This window comes from Nelusetta ayraudi, unplaced genomic scaffold (genome assembly GCF_046127955.1).
Source record: "Nelusetta ayraudi isolate G7.1 ecotype Tasmania unplaced genomic scaffold, CSIRO-AGI_Nayr_v1 ptg000006l, whole genome shotgun sequence".
In the NCBI taxonomy this organism is placed as follows: Eukaryota; Metazoa; Chordata; class Actinopteri; order Tetraodontiformes; family Monacanthidae; genus Nelusetta; species Nelusetta ayraudi.
In genome coordinates this window covers 2250178-2276919 of record NW_027466056.1, presented here as the reverse complement: position 1 = coordinate 2276919, position 26742 = coordinate 2250178, and the positions used below count along the sequence as shown (strand labels likewise).

The 26742-nt window shown below is 44.4% G+C and overlaps 1 protein-coding gene across 2 annotated transcripts; it reads left to right on the top strand.

Annotated features, from left to right (window-relative positions):
- The first annotated feature begins 1135 nt into the window (after positions 1-1135).
- LOC142880246 (myosin-9-like) lies at positions 1136-26635 on the top strand. 2 transcript variants are annotated; one of them, XM_076014023.1, is made up of 43 exons: positions 1136-1307; positions 5534-5724; positions 6352-6492; positions 6581-6737; positions 7215-7242; positions 7737-7827; positions 8878-8898; positions 10086-10178; positions 10331-10394; positions 10600-10698; positions 11182-11325; positions 11473-11568; positions 11673-11749; positions 12578-12772; positions 13238-13411; positions 14061-14234; positions 14752-14866; positions 15610-15797; positions 16570-16691; positions 16938-17007; positions 17091-17251; positions 17395-17503; positions 17675-17806; positions 17908-18114; positions 18195-18332; positions 18553-18676; positions 19119-19290; positions 20293-20505; positions 20642-20786; positions 20879-21085; positions 21169-21273; positions 21480-21632; positions 21773-22021; positions 22133-22345; positions 22474-22686; positions 22773-22934; positions 23065-23193; positions 23495-23583; positions 23849-23972; positions 24071-24279; positions 24826-24934; positions 25061-25233; positions 26148-26635. In XM_076014023.1, the coding sequence occupies exons 2-43, from the start codon at positions 5539-5541 to the stop codon at positions 26266-26268; spliced, it is 5892 nt and encodes a 1963-aa protein (XP_075870138.1). In that variant the 5' UTR covers positions 1136-1307; positions 5534-5538; the 3' UTR covers positions 26269-26635. The 2 variants fall into 2 exon arrangements, with proteins under 2 accessions (XP_075870138.1, XP_075870147.1); XM_076014032.1 differs by lacking the exons at positions 23495-23583; positions 23849-23972; positions 24071-24279; ... (1 more) ...; positions 25061-25233; positions 26148-26635 and having other exon boundaries at positions 23039-23089.
- The last annotated feature ends 107 nt before the right edge of the window (positions 26636-26742 follow it).

Genomic DNA, 26742 nt, shown 5'->3' with positions numbered 1-26742 from the left:
GCTTTGCCTTGTTTGGGATTCGATTCTTCTTCTGTTTTTTCTGCAATCCCTTATGTGCTTAGAAAAAAAATAACTCTGGCATGCCTTTACATGTAAACTACCCAACCAGATGATTGGTATTATAAAGTACTGCATTGGCACCTGAAGCTAAAGCGATTAATAAGGAGAACATTATAAGCAGGAAAGCAACCTTAACATTTTTTGTCAGCTTTCTTTACAACCATGAGCACCCCACCCCCAACTTTGGACACATCAGCAGTGGTACACCCTCTCTTCAGTTGCAGGCACCAGTAAGGGACTGCGTTTCCACACACACACACACACACACACACACACACACACACACACACACACACACACACACACACACACACACACACACACAAAAACACTTTCTTTTGCAACTTGTTTGAGGACAGCAGCGGTTAGTCGTTTTGAAACGATTGCTGCAGTTTTGCTCTCAGTATTTTTGTTTTTTAACCTGTTAGATGGTTAAATTATTAAAAGAAACAAATTTAGTTCTGGGCCACTTAATACTGTTAATTTTACACATGAAACGTATCATATGCCAATGTAATCAGAAATAAAAAACAATAAGAAAACCAATAAGAAAAAAAGAAAAAAAATGGTTTCTTTTACCGGCATTATAATAAAAAAGAAGTACGTAAATAGTTGTGTTGTGAATGTCTTGTTTGTCCCTTCTTAGTCTATTAATATTTTATTTTATTTATTTATTTATTTTTAATAAATATAATCTCAATCATTTTCTACTTTATTGTTATGTTGTAATTGGGATTAATAAAGGCTTCTTCTTCTTCTTCTTCTTCTTCTTCTTCTTCTTCTTCTTCTTCTTCTTCTTCTTCTTCTACTCATGTTAAACCTTGCGACCAAAGCAATCAACACCAATTAAGTGAGATGGGTTGTGTGTGTGTGTGTGTGTGTGTGTGTGTGTGTGTGTGTGTGTGTGTGTGTGTGTGTGTGTGTGTGTGTGTGTTGTTGTTGTTGTTGTTGTTGTTCAACGCGATGTTCTTGAACGCAGCTCAGGCCTGGCGGGGGCGGGGAGTTCACTTACCTGTGATCGCGCGGAGATGGGCGGATGATGGGCGGTAAAACAAGCAAAGCTTCCGCACCGCCGAGCCACGCCCGGCCCGAGGAGAGCAGAGGAGCGGAGAGGAGCACAGCAGCTGGTGTTGACTTCGCTGGCAGGAAGTTCGCTGCGGACGAGAGAAGAAGAAGAAGAAGAAGAAGAAGGAGAAGAAGGAGAAGTTGAGCTCAGCTTCCAGTGTCTGCAGCTGAGGAACAAACAGGTGTGTTCGCCTTGCGCTGTCGTTGCTGTAGCGGTGAGAGAAGCCAGCTGCGGCGGTGTGAAATGTTCTTTTCAGACGTGACAAGTTGTTGGCTGTGAGTGACGCGCTACTGCTGGTGAAGTGATATGAATGTGTTTTTTTTTTTTGTTTTTTTTTTTGTTTTTAGAAAATGGAACTCCGACAGTTGAGTAGAAAGTCAATCGTGGTTTGTTCAATTTAGGAGAGAAGGAGGTGCGCACCTGGCCAGGCGATCTCGTTAAAGGGCACCTCCTCCAGCCGCGCATGCGCGTTTATTTTCTTAGTTGGTTGATTTGTGTTTTATACATCGTCGTATAGACAGATAGATAGATGTTATTGCTTTAAGGTTAGGTCCCCCCCCCCCCTCCCCCGCCCCTCTACAACTGTCTCCAAAGTGTGCAAATCAAAATGTCACTGCCAGCCGTTGTACTGCCAGTAGGTACGCAATCGAAGCATAGACATTATTTGCTTGTGCTCTATTGAAATGTAAAAACTTGCACCTTATTGTCTCTCTGTAGCAATCGTCCACACCCCTTCACTGTCTGCAAGTCTGCCCCCGGGATACACTGTCTAGTAGCCAAGACGAGCGCTTGGTGCCTCTTGTCTGTGTTTTTCCCTGACAACGTGGCTGTGCATCCACGGTGTGCGTCTAGAGCCAAATATACTGCATGTCTTTTTAAAATCGGAATGAAAATCAGATCCGATTATCCCCCATTAAGTTTGTCCTACTACTACTACTACTACTACTACTCGTACTACTTAGTAATGAATAATGCTCCCTCAGCCAGCATTTGAAAGAGGCCACTTGGTTTTGAAGCCAGACTGCCGTGACAATCTCCACCTCAGTCGCTGTGTGTTGTGTATCAGTAGCTGTGCTGCAGATGGCCGGGCCCGTGCCCTCTATGTGGGGTCAGGGCCCCACAGGCCCGGGGCTAAAGCGATGGGGATTGTCTCCCGGCCAAGAGCAGGAGGCGCCGTGGAGAACGCAGCACAATCTGGGGACGAGGCTGCTGCAGCCGAGGAAGCTGCTGAGGTTAACGAGGTGAAATGATCTGTGGCCATCGTCTCCCTGCGTGATTAAACACGCCGCTCCTCCAGGACACTCAGTTTTCAGCCTGAGACTCTGTGTTTCTTCTTTCCTGGTGTGCAGCTCAGGTTGGTTGTCTGGCGCTGGACACCGAGTTGCAACACAGCGGAAAACTTATCGGGACAGAATTTACATTTTTTTTTTATCTTAATATGCAAATCTGACAATGCTGCCGAACTGCTTTTAAGCAACTCCCCCAACAGCATATAATACAGAAAGAAACTTTAAGGAAGCAAAATGATTAAAATCGAATCAAACTTATTTGAAAAGGAGGAAGAGGAAGCATCACTTGTTAGCTCACTCCCTTTCTCCAAATATGAATAAAGGATACACACACACACTCACACACACACCTCCAATTACGTTACACATTCATACACATTCATACTTAGCATGACTCATCTTATCGTCACATGGAACAGCAGGCTTTTCACAACTTCCTGAGGAAGTTGCTTCACAGGTGGCTTCATCAACACAGCCACATGTGGGTGTCACAAGTTGTTCACCCGGTCCTCCCCCTCCTCCCCCCCTCTCCCTGCTCTCTTATGAGTTTTGATGATGCGTCCGGGACCCCCGCGCAGACCTGCAGTCACTGTGAGACTCTCTCTGACACACCCTCACGTTTGTTACGTCCTCTCACTTTAAAGTCTGAGCACATAATGAACTTAAGAGTGACACAGGAGGCACTGGCTCCACTGATCTTTTTATCCCTCACACCAACACACACACACACACACACACACACTGCTCTGTCTGCGTGCTTCTCTATCCTGGCGCAACACTGTTTTGCATCTCGTTTCATGCAGTCCAGACCAGGTGTGTGCCTCTCTTGAACAAAGTAGCTTTACCTTTATTTTTGACTTAACTTGCATTGGATTTAGTCTGAAAAAGGTGCTTCTTATATCGCAACATAATTTCACCTTATTGTAAAACTTTGTCATGATTTTGAAAACAAACAAAAAAAAATATTTTAGATGAAGCCAAGTTGAAGTTGATTTGTGAAATCTCGATATTGATTGTTTAGTTTAGTTAAATTTTCAAACAAATCACTTTTAAAAATGCATTGATACATTTTAAGTTCAAACTGCTGACACCTAATAGTCCAGGAGATGTATTTATTGTTTTTGCTCGTCTCCTGCAAAAGAACAGATGAGCGAGTCTTGTTTGCGGGGTGTGGTCTCCCTCTCTGCCCAGACTTGCTCCTGACATTCCTTCCCGCCTCTCTGCCTGCACAGCAGCATCCCTCCACTGACCTTATCTCTACCTTTTTTTTTTTACATAACCTGCACCACAAGAGGCTTTCAATGCACACAGCTGGTTGCTGTTCCTCTGGCTTCAACTCACATTTATTGACTATTGCACATTTAGGAGGCAGTTGTGGCTCTAAAGTAAGTGTGTGTGTGTGTGTGTGTGTGTGTGTGTGTGTGTGTGTGTGTGTGTGTGTGTGTGTGTGTGTGTGTGTGTGTGTGTGTGTGTGTGTGTGTGTGTGTGTGTGTGTGTGTGTGTGTGTGTGTGAGAGAGAGAGTGAGTGAGTGTCTGGAATTTTTGGCATTCTATGTAATGAGTAGGCGAAGAAGGATTGCAGGCAAGAGAGGAAAGGAAGGATGAAGTTATTGCACTGCCGGGGCCTGCGTAAAGTCACCTGTAGTTTGTTGGATCATGTTTAGCCTCAGGTCATGAATTTGGGTGAGGTTCAACACGCTGATGGACACTGATCACAATTCATCCCATTCCGTCAGTGTTCCGACTCGAAGATTGTGCTGATCCTGGTAAAACAAAGACACAGAAGCAGAGCAGATGTTGAGTGGTGGGACTCCTGTCACACACTCTTCAAAGTGGGTTTTGTTCACCACCTTCTTCTTGTGTATGTTAAAGTCTCACGGCGCAGCTAATCACCATCATTCAAACCCAACAATCAAACATAACGTCAAGTCTAATGAGCGGCATTGTGACGCCGCAAGTTCTAATAACTTTAATAATTATTGAAATAACTCACTGCCTGATGTGGTGGATGGTCTGTGTCCCTCTCATGCGCTGTCAGAGGATGGGAAGTGTGTACAGCATTACACCAACCCTCCAGTAGGAGGACGACATAAAATGCAAAGTATGTGAAAGCCACCAAGTCGGTTTTCATAAAAGTGAAGTGACGGATTTATGACTGAATAAATCATTTGTATCACTGCGCAAGCGGCTTCAGACATGTTTGTTTCCAGGACTGATTAACTCTGAACTGCAGTAACAGATGTAGACGGAAGCCTTTCACAGCTGCTTCCCTGAACTCAGTCCTGATAGATGAAAAACAAATGACATTGCGTTTATTCATCATTTATTTACCTTCATAAACCCCCTGCAGTGAAACCTAGATTGTTCCAGTGAAGAGCTTGAATGTGATTTGTCTGATTGTCAAAGGGAAGCAACTGTGTAAAACAAGTTTTTGCTCTGTTTGCTCTCAAACAGTAGTGAAAAAGTTCTCACTTTCTGTACTAAAGTAAAAGTATGGATACTGCTGAAAAGAAAACACTCGGGTGATGGTAAAAGTACAGATTAAACTTCTTCATGCAAGTAAAAGTAAGAAAGTACAGGTTCTTAAGTAAAAAACGTAAAAACATTTTTCTCAGTCTTCCAGTATTGGATGTTTATACTTTTAATAACAATAACATGTTATTTTCCACATTTTTATTTTTCTCTGTCCTGAAAACATCGTGAACAGTGACCCCAAAGCAGAGCTATTCTAAAATGATACACAACATCAACTTCAAATAGGCAACAACTCCACTTCAACTATGATAGATTTCTTTAGTGAATTACTTTGACCAGACTGTGTGTCTTAGATATTTGTGTACAAATGTAGGGAGTAAAAGTAAAACATTGTCAGAAAAAGAAATACTCGAGTAAGGCACAGATACCTAAAAAAAAAATCTACTCAAGTACAGTAACAAAGTATACAGTATGTACTACGTGATTCCTCGCTCATTGAGGTCCACTGCCCTTAAAGCACCTGGACTGATACTGAACTCTGCTTGAAAGCGGCATTTTAACCTCACATGAAGCCATTTGTGTCCTTTAAAAAACATTATTTTTCCTCTCCTCCCTAAAATGTCCTTTCTGCCGTCCCTTCTAGCCACCATGTCTGACGCAGACAAGTTCCTGTATGGGGACCGCAGCGGGGTGGCCAACCCTCTGGCCCAGGCTGACTGGTCCACCAAGAAGCTGGTGTGGGTCCCATCTGAGAAGCTCGGCTTCGAGTCAGGTTCCATCAAGGAGGAGCATGGAGAGGAGTGTGTGGTGGAACTGATGGACACCGGCAAGAAGGTGAGGAACATCTGTACTGTTGTTGACCCTTAAAGGTACAGTGTGTAAAATTCTGCCATCTAGTGGTCAGATTTTAGATCACAGCGCTCATTCGCTCACCCATCGATGTCCCAAGCTTGCCAGTGAACTACGGCAAGCTCGAGAGGGTTCCTGGTGGCCTGTGCATACAAACTCGGATGTGTCGTTCACTTTCTTCTTCGTTGGTTTATCTGAGGACGCAGATTTCACCCTAAATATGAACAGCACTGTCGGGTGACCTGGATTGTCCACACCGGGCTTCCTTGGAAATATGGCTGTGCAAGGTGGCAGCTAACTGGGAGCAAGACCATTGATCTATGTACATTCAAGCAGTATTATTGTACTGCGAGTATGCACTTGAACTATACGCGACTATATGCTTTCATTAATGTATTCATGGGCAGTATATCACGATACTAAGCTTTTACCAATATAAAAATCCATGTTTTGGATTAGCCAAATTTTACACACTGGACCTTTAACTTTTAACGACTGGACACTGGACCTTTAACGACCTGTCTACGAGTTCCATGTTAGACCCCCTGCCCCACTCGGTGCTGTCGGGGAGATGACAGTGTAACTGCTGCGTGTCACCTATGCTAATGCCAGGTGACGGTGAGCAAGGACGACATCCAGAAGATGAACCCGCCCAAATTCAACAAGGTGGAGGACATGGCAGAGCTCACCTGCCTGAACGAGGCCTCGGTGCTGCACAACCTGAAGGAGCGCTACTACTCCGGGCTTATCTACGTGAGTAGTGGGACGGGAGCGCTTGCACCGGGTTGTCGGGCTGACGTCCCCTCCCCAACCGAACTCAACTACTTCACTTTCACGGCAGACGTACTCGGGTCTCTTCTGCGTGGTGGTCAACCCGTACAAGTACCTGCCCATCTACACCGAGGACATCGTGAACATGTACAAGGGAAAGAAGAGACACGAGATGCCCCCGCACATCTACGCCATCACAGACACAGCCTACAGGAGCATGATGCAGGGTACCCGCTCTTTCTTTTTGGCTTAAAGAATTGCTAAAGTGCACTATAACCTTTGACCTTCTCTGAACTTTTGAAGGACCGCGTCCAACTGTTGATTAACGGGAAGAAAACACATCTACGAGTTGACTTAAGTGTTCTCTTGATTTCATGCTGTTCACATTTTGACGTCGCAAGACCGTGAGGACTCCTAAAAAAAAGGGTCACATGACTAGTTTTCAAGACAATGACATTTCCCACTGTTGACTTTTTGTTTGCATAACCTTTTCTGTTTATTTGACTGAAGTCAAATTACCCAAACTTCCTGTGATAAGAATGTGTTTTAAGCCTGACTTTTGGTCTAACAGTTTTTATTTCAATTGGTGATGCCAACAAATAAGCATATTTTACAGCTCACTGGTGTCACTCAATGTTTCAGCTTTATAAATAACTTTTTTTTTTTAAATTTTCCTCTTTTCTTTTTTCCCCTCCTCCTCTCAGACCGCGAGGACCAGGCCATCCTGTGCACGTAGGTTACGCTGCTCGTGCCGCATCTGCACCTTAGTCCATGTAGTCTCATACAGCCAATATGTATGAATTCATATTAGCTGTATTCATTGACTCACACTGTCTGAGCCACACTTTCTCTACACGACTGGTTCCAAGTTTGAGATTTCCGTGTATTTTAACGGCAGCGTTTATGATGTTATCTTGTTGCCACTTGCACACACAACACAACTTAACTTTTTGTGTCCAAACCTACTCATCAAGCTCTCTATTTTGACTCGCTAGTTGTTTTGTGTAAAACACATGCCTGTGTGTGTGGTGTTGAATCACAGGTTTCCTTACTCATGCCCAATAGTTCAAAGTTCATTATTGGTTTCTTATATGGTTTAAGGTTTTAATATTTTGAGCTAATGAGTCATTCTGTTTATTGTACAGCCGCATGATCAGAATCGCTCTCTGTATTACAGTTCCAAGTCCACTAACAAGGGGGTATTTTTTTTTTTGTGTGTCAAACAGCGGGGAGTCAGGAGCAGGGAAAACTGAGAACACCAAGAAGGTCATCCAGTATCTGGCCCACATTGCCTCGTCCAAGTCCAAGAAAGATCAGGTCTGTAAAGAATTCCTTTCATCAGGGAACATTTCAGAACATATCCTCTCTGAGTGCAGTGCATCTTGAATTCATTTGAACAGCCACGCTCGCTGGTCTCTCCCCTATAACCTGGGGTCAACAATATAACTGGCCCTGCGGCCTGGGCGTACTTTAAAAACCGTCCGGGTCACCAGAACGCTCCAACCACTGGCCCGGTGGGGCCCTCAAAAAATAAAACAAATACAAAAATCTAATTTCACATTAATTCCCAGTGGGTCTGTGTTTACTTACTTACATTACATTACTTCTGTGAAGTCGTCTCGATAGCCACCGCTAACACGTTACATGATCCCGATCCAAGACCGCCGGCGCTGTGCTCTCCGTGGGTCCTAAACACATCTCAACCGCTCCCGCCGAACGCCTCCTCGCCCGGCTTTGTGGAAATGCCGAAACGATCATTTTTGGAAACGCTGATGTCACAGCGTTTCCAAAAATGATGGGTCACAGCTCTAAACGCCCCCCCACACCTTGCAACCTGAGCTGCCGTGAGGTGCAGACGAGCACTCGCAACAGCGCCGGGCAACAGCCCTGTCGCTGCTTCTACTGATCAGCCTGCAGTCTCCCATTAAGCCTCCACGACAGCAAACTACAGTGAACAGTAACACACTCGTGCTCGTGGATCGATCGTGGATTGTATGCAAAGTGAAAATAAACCCAGCGTAAGCGATTTGCAAACCTGTGTGTTGCTTTAAACCAAATTTCCCTTATTGTCTACCTCTGCCTCAAGCAACGTCAACTCGCTCTGCGCAACTACACATTCCTCCCGCAGGCCTCGGCCTGTCGCAGCACTGACCTCAAGTGATGCTGAACACAGTGTGTCTGTACTTGTTGCGTAGTTGAGGATTGCGGGGTTGCTGCACAAGACTTCACATGAAAGTTTTTGATGAACGACTTCCTTATCGAGCCGTCATTTGACACCGGCGTGCCGCACACTGAACGTCATTACTGTGCTGCAATTTGTCTGTGCAATGTAACGTAATGAATTGTTTTGTTTTTTACTCTCTATAGGGCACTGCCATTTTTTCCCATGTGAGTTAATCGCTCTCAAACAGCATTGCATGGTGTCTGGCCATTCACACTCACGTACTAACAGCAAGCAGTAGTGTGCTTTTCAAGCAAGCGTCCTAAACTCTATTTGCATGGAGAAAAAAAATTGTTGTTGTTGTATTGATTGAATAAGACTATAAAGTCTGACTGTCCTGTCTGTTTGTGCTGCATGACGCCTGAAGGCACGAGTTGGTCACACTGGCAGGTTAAGACGCGTTTATGCAACGCGAGCGTCTTCCACTAACACTGAACATTGCTGCGTCTGCTTTTTGCACTTAACCAAGCAAAGCCAGCTACCTGAAGGCTTCATTTTGATAGTCAGCCCACAGTTTGTACATGGATATTTGCTTCTCGTAGTGATGGGCGATAACATATTTTTCAAATTCGATACAATAATCACTATTTTTGAGGTCGATATTGCGATATCAATATCGATATCAATACACTTTTTGCCATGTCATTTTTTCAATACATTAAAAGTTAAATATCACAATACCGTTAGTATATTTATGACAGAAATTGCTGGTGTTGCTCCTGTGTGACACTCTCTTGCTGCATAAATCACACCGTGCACCGTTTGAAAAGTGGGGCCAAAAAACCCTCAATGCATTTTTTTTTTAAATCGATACAAAATTATACTCTGACTAGCGATCAATATATCGATAAAAATATCGATATGCACATCACTAGTTTCTCATGGCTCTTTAGCCTCGAGTACTGAGCCTGCTTCTTCAAAATTTCCATGATTATTATCACCCAGATAAGCGGAACTCTTGACAGACTTGTATTTGTGTGGGTGGTGGCTGACCTACTATTAGCTGACTGGCTCGCATGTCGCTTTTGTTGTGTCGCACAAATAACTGTGTGTGTGTGTGTGTGTGTGTGTGTGTGTGTGTGTGTGTGTGTGTGTGTGTGTGTGTGTGTGTGTGTGTCTGTGTGTGTGTGTGTGTGTGTGTGTGTGTGTGTGTGTGTGTGTGTGTGTGTGTGTCTTTAAATGTGCTTCCCGGACTCTTACAATATACAATGAATACTATATTTCATTTATGCCTTGTCTGTAACCCAGGGAATATCTGTAGTACTCCAAGACAATGCATGCTTCACACTCTGCTTGGCTTTTGTCGCTGACAAAATGCACCTGGAGGTGGTTCTGATAATGTTTCTTCTGACAGGGGGAACTGGAAAAACAGCTACTGCAGGCTAATCCCATACTGGAGGCTTTCGGCAATGCAAAGACCGTCAAGAATGACAACTCTTCCAGATTTGTAAGAAGGCATCTGCGAGCGTTTTATTTTTTTGGAAATGCTCCCTAGAATCAGATCACTTAGAAATGCAAATATAATTGAAAAATGCTTCCTTTGTTTCTTCACTGTCTGCAGTTCCTTTTGTTGAACTCTTGTCGGTTTTTGTGTGGCAGGGAAAATTCATCAGGATAAACTTTGACGTCAACGGTTACATTGTCGGCGCCAACATTGAAACTTGTATCCTTTTCCTTCGAGGTGCTTTTCACATTTGCGACACAACCGGATCAACCTGCTGGGTGGCCTTCAGGCTAAAGTCAATCATCCTCCAGTCTCATGGTTGACAGTAATGATTTCATTATCGTTCATTTGGCTGAATGAGGTGACGGTGTTGGGTGAGGTTCTGTTTCCACGCTACGCTCGTCCTTGACCCCAGCCTGACCAGATTTGCTGGAAAAGTCTCGGGCCATCCGTCAAGCGAAAGAGGAGCGGAGCTTCCACATCTTCTACTACTTGTTGTCGGGGGCCGGCGAAAAACTGCGCTGTGAGAGACTTCCCAGCATTCCCTCACTTTCCATCACAGCTGAGTCGCACCAAAAATCACCTTTGCAGGAAGTGGCAGTGTTTAATATGCTGTTGAGTTTGTTGTTCTGGTGGGATGTGACGACACCATTCCGACACAAAGGATGCGTTCACTGCACAATAATCGGAAAGATGATGATAATCCATGTAGGGGGCACTGCGATCAAGTGCTGGAATGTGAATCAAGAAGAGATTCTTAGCTTTGCAGGATTTTATGACTTGACTTCAAACCACTCGTAGTCACCATTTCCTTTTCTTTTTAAATTGCATTAAAATAGAAATTCGAGCCAATCCAAAGATGACATCCATAATTATTTCCAGTTGTTTCAAATGCCAAATTATCACACAAAAGTTACAATGATCCATAACATGTTGAAAACTGACTTTCAAAAACAATTCATTTGTCAATAATGTAACTTTTTTGTTTTGTTTTTTTTACTGCTAGCGGAGTTGTGCTTGGAGGATTTCAGCAATTACCGCTTCCTGTCCAGTGGAAACATGACGATTCCCGGCCTGCAGGACACGGATCTGTTCGCCGAGACCGTCGAAGCCTTCAAGATCATGAACGTCCCAGAAGATGAAAGAATCGGTACTTTTTTGACTTTCTGACTCGTTGTGTTTGATGGGTAAACTGAGCTCCATTCGGACTCACAACCTTTGTATTTATTTGTAGCGTCTGCTCAGGCGTCACACACTGCCAGCGTTGTGCGCTGACTTTTTGCCCCTCGTCCGTCAGGTCTGCTGAAGGTGGTGTCTGCTGTGCTCCAGCTGGGCAACATGACTTTCAAGAAGGAGCGTCATTCCGATCAAGCGTCCATGCCCGACGACACCGGTGCTGAGACACACACGCACGCAGTGTCACACACACAGAGACACTCTAACGCACTACTGCCTTCCAAACCCACTCCAGTCTAACTAGTGCCGTTTCACCCGCAGCTGCTCAGAAAGTGTGCCACCTCCTAAGCATCAGCGTCACCGAGTTCACCAAGGCCATCTTGTCTCCCAGAATTAAGGTTTGCTTTGTGACTGCCATCATTCAAATCACTGCTTAAAATGCATCTACACTGCTTTCAGTGTTTAGTTGCTGTTTTAATGTGGCTCACTTCACTACCATTTATATTAATCTTGTTTTTATTTATTTTACTCTAAACAGCATTTGATTTATTTGTTTGTATATTTTTGTATGTGTATATATAGGTAGTACCCGAAAATTAGAATATCAAGTATAAGTTGTTTTATTTTGGCAATTTAACATAAAAGATGAAACCAACAAATTTTATTGAGCCATTACACTCAAATTGACATCTCAAGCAGTTCCTTGTTGTAACTTTGCTGATTAAGATTTTCATAAAGATTTGACTTTATTTAATATTCTAATTTTCTGAATATTTGAATTTGAGTTTTTTTTATTTTTTAAGCTGCAAGACCTGATCAGCAAAATCCAAAGAAATACAAACTTGAAATATATTGACTTGCATATTATTCCTTTATATAATATGTCACATTCACCTTTAAAGTTGAATTGCAGAAATACAGCAACCTTTTTAGGATATTCTTATTTTCTGGATAGTACTGTATATATATATGTATATATATATGTGTGTATGTACTGTATGTATGTATGTGTGTATGTACTGTATGTATGTATGTGTATATATACATATATATATATATATGTAATGTATTATTATTATATCAAAACCTTTCTTTTGAACGCTTCTCGTCAAGCCACTAGGCGTATTCCGTCTTGTTTTTTTTTTTATTAGAACTCCTTCACTTATTTGATTATTGTTCCATATTAAGGTTATTTACATTCTGTTGCTCTTGTTTTTTCCCTCCAGGTTGGTCGAGACTATGTCCAGAAGGCCCAGACGCAGGAGCAGGCAGAGTTCGCCATCGAGGCTCTGGCCAAAGCCTCTTATGAGAGGATGTTCCGCTGGCTGGTGATGAGGATCAATAAGGCCCTGGACAAGACCAAGAGGCAGGGCGCCTCCTTCATCGGCATTCTTGACATTGCCGGATTTGAAATCTTTGAGGTGAATTTGCAAACAGTGACGAGAATAAACGAGCCCTAATGTCAATTGAAAATGAACATGTGTTACAACAAACTATGCGTTGTTGAAGCCCCACTGAAAAAAGAATTATGAAATACAGCTATTTTATGACTTACTGACTATTAATAGAATTTCTGGTGGTCCGGATTTAAAGCTTAACGGGCCGCATATGGCCCCTGGGCCATAGTTTGCCCATCCCTGTGGTGTACCAATAATTCTTGCAGGATGGGGATAGAGTGACGTCTGAAATCTGATTATATTGACACAATACCAACAGTGGTAAAACTTACATTGGTGTTGGGATTGATCATTGGAGCGGTGGAACCAAAATACACTCACCTATGTTTTTGCGTCATAAGCCTGCATTCAGTTAGCTTATCTCCAGCCTGTCTGTCTTTTGCTGCACACTCCTTGACTGTTGGGCTTTCTTCTTTTTCCTTCCTCCAGCTGAACTCCTTTGAGCAGCTGTGCATCAACTACACCAACGAGAAGCTGCAGCAGCTCTTCAACCACACCATGTTCATCCTGGAGCAGGAGGAGTACCAGAGGGAGGGCATCGAGTGGAGCTTCATCGACTTTGGCCTGGACCTGCAGCCCTGCATCAACCTCATCGAGAAACCAGTACGGCTCCCAGTGTTGCGTTAACTATTTAAATGTTTATCTAATTAATTTGGTTAAAACAAGACAATTGGGCACTAGCACAAACATCACGAACTACTGAGCAGAAATAAGAAGACTCCGATATTGTCTGCCCCTTTACCCAAAGAAACACATTTATTAAGTGTGTGAATCTGTGAATGAGAGGCCTTTGTAAAGCGCTCTGGGGTACAGTGAAGGCACTGGAAAAGCGCTGTATAAGTGCAGTCCATTTACCATTAAGAGCTTAAAAAACATCCGCAACAACACAGTGAATATCAAAATATTCATAATGACAACAATAAAAATAAAATACATAGGCGTCCTACTAAGCTGACAGTCACATTCTGCTTTTGCTTTGCTTCCCCTTAAATTTTTAAAAACAAACAAAAAAAATCTGACTTGATTTGTGTGTCTCTCCCTACTTGCGTTGCAATGACTGTGGCATTGTGGAGCCCTGCAGGAAGCCTCGACAAGCCCCTGCAGAGGTTGCCCATGTTTTAACGGCGCCCATATTTCTTTCAGTCGAGTCGAGGCATGCGTCCTCCTCTGCGGTTTGGACATTCAGTCGGGACTCCTGGAGCCGCAGACTAACGTGTGTGTTCTCGTTTCTCTCCGTGGCTGCTCGCCGCAGGCCGGGCCTCCAGGTATCCTGGCTCTGCTGGATGAGGAGTGCTGGTTCCCCAAAGCCACCGACAAGAGCTTTGTGGAGAAGGTGGTTTCGGAGCAGGGCAACAACCCCAAGTTCCAGAAACCCAAGAAGCTCATGGACGACGTGGACTTCTGCATCATCCACTACGCCGGAAAGGTCGAAACTCTCCCTCAGTTCTGCAATGCCAGCCAGAGTCAAAGTACAGACAACATTTTGTCCTGTCCGGCCAAAATGACGAGCAGAAATGTGTCTGAATGTCTTTATGATGGCTGACAGGTTTATTCTCAAAGGTAGAGCTTGTGACCCGAGAGCGTGAGTCACACAGGTCGGTTGAGGAACTACCTGTCAATGACATTCTGGCCATGACCGGACTGAGGGAGGGATAGAAAGTGAGAAAGAGAGTAGAAAGGGGATGTAAGTGAGGGGCGAGAGAGGTGGGGGAGAGAGGGATAGAGAGAGCAACTGGTAACAATGTACAAGTGCTGCGTCAAAAACGGATGTTAATTTGCATGAGCAAAATTCAAATAATAAACAGATTAACTCCTAAAGAAAAAGACGGAGATAAATGCACACACAGGAAAAGGTCAACATAAATAAGTTGAGACAACATTTTGATGTACAGTGTCTTTTTTGTGTCGCCCTTTGTCACAAACCCAGTTCTCTTCTGCCGCAGGTTGACTACAAAGCGGATGAATGGTTGATGAAAAACATGGATCCGCTGAACGAGTGCGTGGCCACTTTGCTCAACCAGTCCACCGACAAGTTCACCGCAGACCTGTGGAGAGACAGTAAAGTCCTCTTCTTTTTTTATCTCTCATGCGTGCCATCTAGTGTGAACGTAAAAACTTTTAATTAAAAAAAAAACAAAAAAAAACACCCCAGATAAGATAGAAATAAATAACAAATCTTAAAATGAACTGAAAGCTGAATGTTAAAGTTCCAGTGTGTAATATTTGGCTTGATTAATGTTTTTTTTTATTGGTAAAAGCTTAAAATGCTGCCTATAAATACATTACTAAAAGTGTATAGTTACAGTACAATTAAAGTAATTTGCTTTTCCTACCCTTAGAACAGTTTTCATAGTTCTATATCAGAATATACATATCCGAAAGGTCTTGTTCCCAGTTAGCTGCCATCAAGCAGCTCCATATTTCTAAGGGAGCCTGGTGTGGACAATCCAGCTGCCTGACAGCATGTTTCGTAATTAGGGTGAACGCTTGAGTTTTCAAACAAACCAATGAAGAAGAAGGTGGACGAGGTATCCAGGTTTGGGTGCGCAGGCCACCGTAGTTCAGGCAGTGTGAAAGACGCTGCAGTCTAAAATGTTAACCACTTGGTGTCGCTGTTTCTTCTTCAAAATCTCCAAATATTACACACTTAACCTTGAACACTTTGCTTTGTCTTGATGTTTTCTTTAAACGGCTGCCAATATAGCATGACATTAGTTCCTTATCTCAGTGTGAATATTGTATAGTTGTAAAAGAAAAGTCCTAAAGAAATTCCCTCCGTCTTCTGCTACGTGTCGCAACAGTGGACCGCATCGTTAGCCTGGATAAGGTGGCAGGAATGGACTCCGTACATGGGGCGTTTAAAACCCGGAGAGGAATGTTCCGCACCGTGGGCCAGCTGTATAAGGAGCAGCTGGGCAACCTCATGACCACGCTGAGGAACACCAACCCCAACTTTGTCCGCTGCATCATCCCCAACCACGAGAAGAAGGTCAGAAATTAAAATTTTGCAGTTGCAATTTCCGGAGTTCCGTATTTGCTTGCACACAGTTGGCAAATGTCAAGTGTGAATCAGATTTTTTATTTATCACAGTGGTTAATTGTACGGCAAGAGGTTGAGGCCCGGCACACAACAATTAAGACACAGAGCAGCAAGTCCGTATTTCTCTGATGGGCTAACTGAATAACTGTTTCCTGACTAATTAGTTCTACATTTTTACAGAAATTACAAAGAAAATGAAATTGAATGAAATTTTAGAAGAAAAAAAAAGCAACTAGTTGGTCAACTAAAGTCATACGGGTAGCAATAATGTCTGTAATTTAAAAACATTTTTTTTTGAATTGTGATGTTTTTTGCACCTAAATCATTTCATTTTGACATCATTCAGTTAAGCTGCAAAGGCCACCGCATTACGGAACTCACGCTTGCTGCTTACCGCTGCGTTAGAAAATACAATTAAAATTGGATAGAAAAACATATGACAGTTGATGAATCATCAATCAAATAAATTAATGTGTGGGAAAGACTGAAGTTGTCAGTGGTAAAGAAACATATGTTAAAAACAGTGGCATCATACTGCAGCTTTTGGAAAGACAAAATTATTCATACAACCGCTCAGTTATTTCTTCCGTGGACAGAAATTTCTATTTTGAATCTTGGATTAAAATGAGTAAAACATTATAATAAATAATTTCACCACATTGTGCAAATGACTTTTTTTTTTTTTTTTTTTTGTCCTTTTGTTATTTTCTCCGTCCTTCAGGCTGGCAAACTGGAGCCCCACCTGGTTCTGGATCAGTTGAGATGTAATGGAGTCCTGGAGGGGATCCGTATCTGCAGACAGGGCTTCCCTAATCGCATCATTTTCCAGGAGTTCAGACAAAGGTGACAAACGAAATCAACTCTCGCTGACACGTACTTAAAGTCACAAGTATACCGTTTAATCCTGTTTTATTACAAAGTTTTTCCATTTACGTCAGTGTGTTTTCCTCACTATAACTAATTTTACCAACGCATTTACATTTTCTTAAATGTATCTATAAATAATATAAATTACAAAATTCAAAGTCTTGAGTCTGAGTCTTGAGTCAAGTCAGTTGAGTAATTCCTTTCTGCGCGTCCTTCTTTTAGGTACGAAATTCTCACTCCCAACGCCATCCCAAAGGGCTTCATGGACGGCAAGCAGGCCTGCGAGCTCATGGTACGAACTGTTCACGCCGCTGCCTGAAGAACTGAGGCGCCACGTCACACCCCTCTGACTTGACCTGTCATTTGTCACTGTAGATCAAAACCCTGGAGTTGGACTCCAACCTTTACCGCATTGGTCAGAGCAAAGTCTTCTTCAGAGCCGGTGTCCTGGCCCACCTGGAGGAGGAGAGAGACATGAAGATCACCGACGTCATCATCAGCTTCCAGGCCTGTTGCCGAGGATATCTGGCCCGCAAGTATGTGTTGCTGGATGGATCCAGTGGAGAATCTATTTTTTCTTCTTTGACACATTTGTTATTTATTGTTATTGTTATTATAGATGATGATGATGATGATGATGATGATGATGATGATGAGTTGTTTTCTTCTGTGTCTCTAGATCCTTCGCTCGGCGACAGCAGCAGCAAACAGCCTTGAGAGTGATTCAGCGGAACTGTGTTGCCTACCTTAAACTCAGGAACTGGCAATGGTGGCGGCTGTTCACCAAGGTAGGAGTCGGTTGACCAGACCCTCACAGATTTAGATCATTTGAGGGGTTTTTTTTTTTTTTTTTTTGCTCCTCAGTCTATTTTCATAGATTCACTGAACACAAAAATGCTCTCATTAAAAAAAATAAAACTGTTTATTTTATAACACTGGATTTATTTTGGGGCATCCAGGTGAAGCCACTGCTCCAAGTCACCCGGCAGGAGGAGGAGATGCTGGCCAAAGAGGAGGAGTTGGTCAAGGTGAAGGAGAACCAACTGCTGGCCGAGGAGAGGATGAGAGAGATTGAGAGCGTGCAGCAGCAGGTAGCCATTCCTGTCACACGGTGGACAACATTTTGAGTTGTGAACACACCCATACACTCTGGCGGGGTGAACAACTTTTGACTGTTCCACCCTTCCACTAGTTGCACACCCAGAATAAGACGCTCCAGGAGCAGCTCCAGGCAGAGACTGAGCTGTGTGCTGAGGCTGAGGAGATGCGATCCCGTCTGGAAACCAAAAAGCAGGAGCTGGAGGAGTTCATCCACGACCTGGAGTCCCGACTTGAGGAGGAGGAAGACCGGGCTGCACAGCTGCACGACGAAAGAAAAAAGATGCAGCTAAACATTTCAGTCAGTGATACCTAATGAATAAATTAGTGTTTGTTTTCCAAAACCACACCCACACAGAGCGGTTTATCTTTTCAATCCAGGAACTGGAACAGCAGCTGGATGAGGAGGAAGGAGCCAGGCAGAAGCTGCAGACGGAGAAGGTCTCAATGGATTCCAGGTTTAAATCAATGGACGAGCAGATCGTGGTGTTGGACGACCAAAACAACAGATTGAACAAGGTCTCGCAGCACGCGTTCATTCACACTGGGGCCAAATGTGAAGTTAGATGTGACAAATAACGAGGGGTCAAACTGCATCTGAGGCAGATATCTTATTTAGTGTCATTACTTCTCTAACCAGATGTCAAATATTGTGACATTGAAGTCAGGAGACTTTTTTTTTTTTTAAAGCAGGTGATCTAACTGAAAATCTTTGTTCGCATTTTCTGCCGACCAACAGGAGAAGAAACAGTGTGAGGAGAGGATCTCAGAAATGACCAGCGTTTTGGCTGAGGAGGAAGAGAAGTCTAAAAGTCTGCAGAAACTTAAGAATAAACACGAAGCCATGATCAAGGATTTGGAGGGTGAGTATCAAGTCGGGTGTTGATGAACTCGTCCAACTCAATATTTTTCTGTTTCATTATTCTTGGGATTATGATATTACTAGAGAGGTGGAATCCCAGCACTTTCCGATTAAATACTGTGCCTGAAAAGCAAGTAAGCTCTGTTTCTGAGAAGTAAAGAAGCATGGACTGCAGCCTTGGCCCTGATGAAGGCTCAGTTCGAGGATCAAGCACACTGGTCCCCGTTTTATTTTGTTTTTTAGGGTGAACAAATTGTCAAAGTCACACCCTGATATTTTATTTGAAATGTGAGGTATAATATATTTTTTGTTCCACAACCCTGAGTGCACGACAAAGTGGTATTGAAGATACTTTTTTTTGTTTATATTCTTTTTTTTCTTTTTTTTTTAAATGTCAATGTGAGTTGGAGCCTTTTCATTTTGCTGTGGTCGCTGTTTTGCAGAATGTCTCGGAAAAGAGAGGAAGGCTCATCAGGACTTGGAGAAGAATCGTCACAAACTTGAAGGCGACACCTCTGAACTCAGTGACCAGATTGCAGAATTACAGGCCGTAATCAATGAACTTCGAGCTCAGCTGGCGAAGAAAGAAGAGGAGCTGCATGCTGCACTGTCCAGGTTGAAGAATGAATGAGAAAAAAAGAGCTTGTGATATGAAAAATGACGGAGATTGTGATTCTGATGGTTGCGCCATGAGCTTCTTCAGTCCCGCAGATTTGCTTGATAAACTGAACTTGTCAAGTTTTTGGAAGTTTGTCCAAAAAACGAGGAATAGAAGAATGTTGGTAAATGATATTTTAATAATATATCGATAAGCCTAAGCGTGAGTTTTGCTGCCATTCTGATGCACCACTGACTCGTGAAGGTCAGCTCCGCTGGTTTGCAATGATCAAAAAATTGTGCTCAAACTCTCAGTATATGTTGCTCAGTTATTTTAGTTTTGCTGTATACATTTTATAATCGTTATACCTTTATTCATTTCCCCTTATGGCTCTAATATCTTGGTTTACTTTATAATAAGTACACACTATTAAGCATTAGTTAAACATGAATAAATACTGAATGCATCATTTATAAATTATGTTTCTGACACGAATACTCATTAGTTTGTAGTTTATAAACACAGTTGTAAAGGTTTTACTCTTCATTCGTTAGCTCATCTAGGATGCTCAGTGGTTCAATGAATGTGTTGGTAGATGTTTTATAAAAACTCTCAAATTTACTTTCCAATAGATGTCAGAAACATGATTTATAACTGACGCACTTAGTATTTATCAATGCTCAACTAATGCCTAATAGTGTGTACTTATTGTAAAGTGTTACCCACACCTTTAAATACTTACACCCTGCACTAATACTTGGATAGAATTGTGCAGTTGGCAAAAATGGTTCCACAAAGATGGTTGATAAGAGTTTTTGACTCTGAAAATTCTCCTCCTGACAAAGTGGAACCAAAGAGGCCCAAACAGAGTTTCTGTGCTTTACAGGGAAGAAGGCCGTAGCCGTCGTAGCTTTCGATCCATTCACTTTGTGTCACATTAGTTTTGTTTTCAATGAAAGTTGAGCCTATCGTTCCCTCTGTCCGTCGTCCCTTTGACCCGTCTACCATCTCGTCCCCAGGATCGAGGAGGAGGCTGCAGCCAGGTGTTCCGCCCAGAAGAAGAGCAGGGCTCTGGAAGGTGAAAACTCTGACCTGCAGGACGAACTGGAGATGGAGAGACAGACACGAATCAAGGCTGAAAAACAGCGCAGAGACCTGGGAGAGGAGTTGGAAGCCCTCAAGACGGAGCTCGAAGACACGTTAGACTCAACGGCTGCGCAGCAAGAGCTGAGGTAAAATTCAGGATGATAACACATAGGAGGAGGCAGGACACAGGAGCCAACCTGAAATTGAAATGCTAATATTCAAAGGCTTTGGTTGGATGGCGTTGTTTTTCTGTGAAGAAATGTCTCCGTTGTGTGTCTCCAGGACCAAACGTGAGTCGGAGGTGGCGCATTTGAAAAAGACTCTTGAGGAGGACGCCAGGGCCCACGAACAGCAGTTCAGCGACATGAAGCAAAAACACAATGAGGCGTTCGACAACCTCAACGAACAGCTGGAACAGGCCAAAAGGGTACCAGGTTTTGTGGTGAAGAAAAATGAAGAGGTCGGCGCTCGTCACTGGTCTGATTAACACGGCGACGCGTCTGCTCCCCGCTCTCGCAGAACAAGGCGTCGGTGGACAAGGCCAAGCAGGCCCTGGAGAGCGAGTACAACGAGTTGCAGATCGAGTTAAGCACTCAGACGCAAGGAAAAGGGGAATCGGAGCAACGTCGCAAGAAGGCAGAGAGTCTGGTTCAAGACCTGCAGGTCAAATATGGCGAGAGTGAGCGGCAGAGGCAGGAGTTGGCTGACAGGATGGTCAAAATGCAGGTACGGGGAAGTTGTGGAGCGACAATGGGGCTTTTTTTCTTGTTTGTTAGGCTCAATTTTTAAACAATCTTCTTTGCTTCCAGTCCGAGCTGGACAGTGTGAACAGCCTCCTAACTGAAGCCGAGGGGAACAACATCAAGTCCAGCAAGGACGTCTCGTCTTTAGGGTCACAGCTGCAGGATTCACAGGTTTGCAGTGTTTTTAAACCATGCAGCTCCTCTAACCTCCTTCACACTCCTGCGTTTCACGCCAAGGCATGAATATGCCTCGTGCTGCCCTCAATATGGCAACATGGTCTGAGAATCCGTAACAGAGTCGCACTCAACTCAACACAGGCTTCTGGTGGAGAAGACACGCAGCATGTTTTTGCTTTGTTTTCCTCTCTTTGCCACAGGAGTTGCTCGAAGAGGAGACTCGTCAGAAGTTGTCCCTCTCCACCCGCATGAGGCAGCTGGAGGGCGAGCAGAACAACCTGAGGGAGCTGCTGGAGGAAGAGGAGGAGAGCAAGAGAAATGTCGAGAAGCAGGTCTCCACTCTGCAGTGTCAGGTTAGTCCACCGTGTCGGCCGTTGGAAGCTCTCATGTGTGGGGTTGAAATTCTCAGACACGTTCCCCTTTGGTTCATGCGTAAGTTTGCTCAGTGGGCAAACTGGGTTTTGCTTCCTTGTCGTCGTGCGTGTCTCTCCAGCTGGCAGACTTGAAGAAGAAGCTGGAGCAGGAGGCTCAGTCCCTGCAGGGTTCAGAAGATGGCCGCAAGCGGCTACAGCGGGAATTGGAGAGCACAAGGCTGCAGCTGGAGGAGAAGGAGGCGGCTTACGACAAGCTGGACAAGACCAAAACCCGCCAGCAGCAGGAGCTGGAAGACCTCACCCTGGACCAGGACAACTCGAGGCAGTGCATCCTCAGCCTGGAGAAAAAGCAGAGGAAGTTTGATCAGGTATCAACCGTTTTATCCCAATTGCAAGTGACATTTTGAGGTCTGAACATTGAGAGGGGGTTATGCATGGCCTTTGTGATTGATTATCTCTCTCGCTCTCTCTTTGTAAAGATGCTTGCTGAGGAGAAAAGCATCTCCACTCAGTATGCAGACGAACGGGACAAGGCTGAAGCCGAAGCCAGAGAGAAGGAGACCAAAGCGCTGACGCTGGCTCGTGATTTGGAGGTCCTTCAGGAAGCCAAAGATGAGTTGGACCGGGCCAACAAGCTGCTCAAAGCTGAGATGGAGGATTTGGTGTCCTCCAAAGATGACGTCGGAAAAAGTGTAAGAGGCCACTGAGGCCTTGTGCCGTGTCACAAGGCCTCACAGAAAAAAACGTCTTGCACGAATCGAAAGCGCCATCTTTGCATCGTCGTCTTGATCAAAGAGTAACAGTGCACCGCCGCCTGCAGGTCCACGAGCTGGAGAGGTCAAAGCGCGCTATGGAGCAGCAGGTGGAGGAGATGCGGACTCAGCTGGAGGAGCTGGAGGACGAGCTGCAGTCCACCGAGGACGCCAAGCTGCGGCTGGAGGTCAACATGCAGGCCATGAAGGCGCAGTTTGACCGAGACCTGCAGGCCAGAGATGAGCAGGGCGAGGAGAGGAGGAAGCAGCTGGTCAAACAGGTGCCACTGCTGGGGACATTGGGGGGTGGGGTGGGGCGGGGCAGTGGGGGTGAGTCATGGCTACAGTGACTGAATATCACTCGTAGGTTCGCGAGATGGAGATCGAGCTGGAAGATGAGCGCAGGCAGCGCTGTCAGGCCCTCTCCTCCAAGAAGAAGTTGGAGATGGACTTGAGGGAGCTGGAACTCCAGAACGATTCGGCCAACAAGGGTCGCGACGACGCCATCAAACAGCTGAAAAAACTCGAGGTGACTAAAAAAAAAATGAACCAGTTTAAGACCTTTTCGAGGGTTGCATTGCAAGTGACCAGAAAGACCATTTTTGCATCTCCTGCATTTCCTAACTGTGTAAGTTCTCTGGTCTGCCTTGGCTCTCCAGGTCCACATGAAAGAGCTGATGAGAGAGAATGAGGAGCTGCGTGCGTCCAGAGACAACGCCGTGGCCATGGCCAAGGAGAATGAGAAGAAGCTCAAAGGCATGGAGGCAGACACCCTGCACCTGCAAGAGGTACTGGCTGACCACCAACTCAAACTAGCACCACCTACAACTGCTTGGTTCTGTTTGTTAAACAGCATCCCGCACTAAATGCCCAATCCTGTGGTCCCGTCTTTACCCCGTCGTATTGTATTTGTGTTGTCTATGTTTGGACGGGGTTTGTACAAGTCCATCCGATTGTTCGATTTTGCGTGTATTTCGGTGCATGTGACAATAAAGGCTCATTCATTCGTTCATGTTTACGCTTGCGAGCGGCTCCGTTGTCGAAAAGGTTGGCTGGTCCGGCTCAGTTGTGTAAATTTCCGTCTTCCAGGATCTGGCCACGGCTGAGAGGGCGAGGAGACAAGCCCAGACCGAGAGAGACGAGCTGCAGGACGAAATCACCAGCAGCAACACCAAGAGGTGTGGCCTCAAAGAATCTACCCCATTTTGTTCAATTCAATTCAATCCTGTGCCAAATTCCACAAACTGCAAACCACAATTTACGCTTTTGTCAAATTACAATTACAATTTTGTAAAAAGAAAAAAAAGTTAAAAAGTTAAAGTTTTTAACTCTGGCCATATATTTTTAAAACTGAATTTCTTGTCTTCTTTTTGTCAAGTAACTATTATATCTGACCTTCAATTGTGTTGCTGTTGCTTTTATTTCTCATTTCTTTTGTTTTAGTTCTCTGCTGGCAGATGAAAAGAGAAGGTTGGAGGCCCGAATCAACGAGCTGGAGGGCGAGCTGGAGGAAGAGCAGCTCAACACCGAGATTGTTAACGAACGCCTGAAGAAAATCACCTTGCAGGTAGACCCACTCGCAGCACCAACAGTCCTTCATCTGAGCACTCAGTGGTTGTAATCGTATGCCAAGTCAAGCTGAGTGACCCTGCGTTGTGTCTTCAGTCTGAGCAGTCGGCCGCAGAGCTGGCGGCAGAGCGGAACGCCACTCAGCGGGCGGAGGCCGCTCGTTCCCAACTGGATCGCCAAAACAAGGAGCTGAAGCTCAAGCTGCAGGAGCTTGAGGGAACCATTAGGTCCAAATACAAATCCTTAATTACCATCCTGGAGGCCAAGGTCGCCCAGCTGGAGGAACAGCTGGATATAGAGAGCAAGTAGGTATCAGTGCCGTGGGCACTTGAAGGTCCAGCGTGAGAAACAGCGACATCAAGTGGTTACAGTTTGGACTACAGGGTCTTGGCCTGCGCACCTGAACCTGAATACCTCGGTTATTTGAAGACGCGATAATCGCTGTAATTACAAAAGGCGCTGTCAGGCGGCCCGAATTGTCTACACCAGGCTTCCTTAGAAATATGGCGGCGCAACGTGGCAGCTAACTGGTAGCAGGATGCATGGATGTATGTTCTTCTATAAATATACATGAGAACCATTCTAAGGGAAAGGAAAACCAAATTGCTTTTATTCTACTTCGATTATACACTTTTATTAATGTATGTATGGGCGGGATGTGAAGCTTTTAACCAATATAAAATCCAAGTATTGCACACTGGACCATGAATAATGAAGAACTTATTGCCAAGTTTGCCCAATGAATTTAACATTTGATTCTTATTCCAGTCCAGTATTGACCATACACGGGATGGACAGGCCCTAACTCTATGTTGACCTCAACTCCTTGTGATTGCCCTGACTCCTTTTAGGGAGCGCTACCAAGCCTCCAGAATGGTGAGACGGCTGGAAAAGAAGCAAAAGGAAGTGTTGCTGCAGTGTGAGGACGAGAGGCGCAACACGGAGCAGTACAAAGACCAGGCAAGGCTGTTTTGAAGGCTTCTCGTGCTTGTGCTGCTTGTGCAGATGTCCTTGATGCGCGAGCACAACTCTAATTCAATGGCTGACAGTATTGCTCGGAGCACTAACTCGGGCATCTGCGCACAGGCTGAGAAGACAACCAACCGAATGCGTCAGCTGAAACATCAGCTTGAGGAGACCGAAGAAGATTTGGCGAGAGCCAAAGCCTGCCGTCGGAGGATCCAGAGAGAGCTGGACGACGCCACCCAGTCGACAGAGGCAATGACCCGAGAAGTCAGCACTCTGAAGAGCAAGATCAGGTTCGTTCCTTTTATGTCCGTTGAGTACAACCAGCTTTTCAGTCCCAACACTTGTTAGAGCCGAGATATAAGTTGCCCACTGTGGCATGATGGGGTTTTTCTTTGTCATTTTTGTTTTGTTTTTTTGCATTTTCCATAAATTTCACGTGTGTGTGTGTGTGTGTGTGTGTGTGTGTGTGTGTGTGTGTGTGTGTGTGTGTGTGTGTGTGTGTGTGTGTGTGTGTGTGTGTGTGTGTGTGTGTGTGTGTGTGTGTGTGTGGTTTTGCGCATTACATTCAAGCCTGAAGGTACAGGGTGTTTTTTTTAATATATTTTATTTCTAGTTTTTGGAGTTTTAATTAGACAGACATTGTACAGCAAAACAAACAAACCAAAAAAAACCTGCCAGCACACAGAGGTGTGAGCATATAAAAGATGCAGTTATGCATGTCAGTCCAAAAAAAAAAAAAAAAAGAGTCCGAAGTGCAGATGAGATGTGGCTTTCAAAGTTTGAGACAGAGTCCACTTGGAGTACCATAGACCAGTGTAGCTAGTCTGGAAGGAGATGTCTGTCCCTTTGAATATATTCAATAAAGGGTCCCCATATATCAAAAAACTTACGATGGGTGTCTGACAGAGAATATCGGATTTCTTCCAGATAAATATAGCTTGAAGGTACAGGTCGAACAGATGAGGAGATCCGTGGAAGAGCACAAAGATGATTTGTTTCTGAGAAAATAAAAGAATAATGGTCACACTAAAGTTTTACCTCGTTTGGTATCCGTTCTACGGCATGTAAGTGAACAGGATAAGAGACAAGGATAAGAAGGTTTGGCAGGGAAACGGAAGACAAGGTTCGGTGATTGTAGTGAACAACGGAATACATGAGGTTTTAACCTGCAACCTCTCTGTGAAAATAATTTGTCTTCCTCTAGACGCTCGTCTCCTTTCAATTTGAGACGTATCACCACCAATCGCTCCGGCCTGGACAGCGACGAGGACGTGGACGTGGACGTGACAGCGGAGGAGGCGGCGCCGGAGCCTGCTGCCGAGTGATTGGACAACGGCATAGGCAAAATGTTAGACCCTGCCAGATGTTGTACTGTATGTTACGCCTGTAGTAAGAAAAGATATACCATTTCCTCTCAAGAGAGTTGCAACTCTCTGCTATCACAGCCTTTTGTTACTTTTTTTTAACGCATACATTAATCTGTGCTGTTTACTCATCGGTTGCTGTTCTTCTGACGTCGGAGCGCCTCAACGAGTTTTTCCCACAGTGCCGTTGCTGAGCGCCTCAGGGGGGTGCGTTCAGAATACAGCACCGATGGAAATGTCTATTCAGTTTTGTTTTGTCTGTAATCTGGGCTGGTGCATGGTTTATTTACATTGCGTGGTGGTGGAGCGGGATGTTTACTTATTGTTTCCTGCAGTTTTACACAATCTGAATTCTGCTTTATTCTGTCCGCTTAATTCCAGGTCAAATGATGCCAATATTAGATATCCTATATATTTTATCAAATGCCTTAATTC

Coding starts and splice junctions, on each gene's coding strand:
- LOC142880246 (XM_076014023.1), top strand. CDS start 5,539: ATGTCTGACGCAGACAAGTTCCTGTATGGGGACCGCAGCGGGGTGGCC. Junction 18,115..18,194: donor AGATGCAGCTAAACATTTCA/GTCAGTGATACC, acceptor TTTTCAATCCAG/GAACTGGAACAGCAGCTGGA. Junction 18,677..19,118: donor CATGATCAAGGATTTGGAGG/GTGAGTATCAAG, acceptor GCTGTTTTGCAG/AATGTCTCGGAAAAGAGAGG.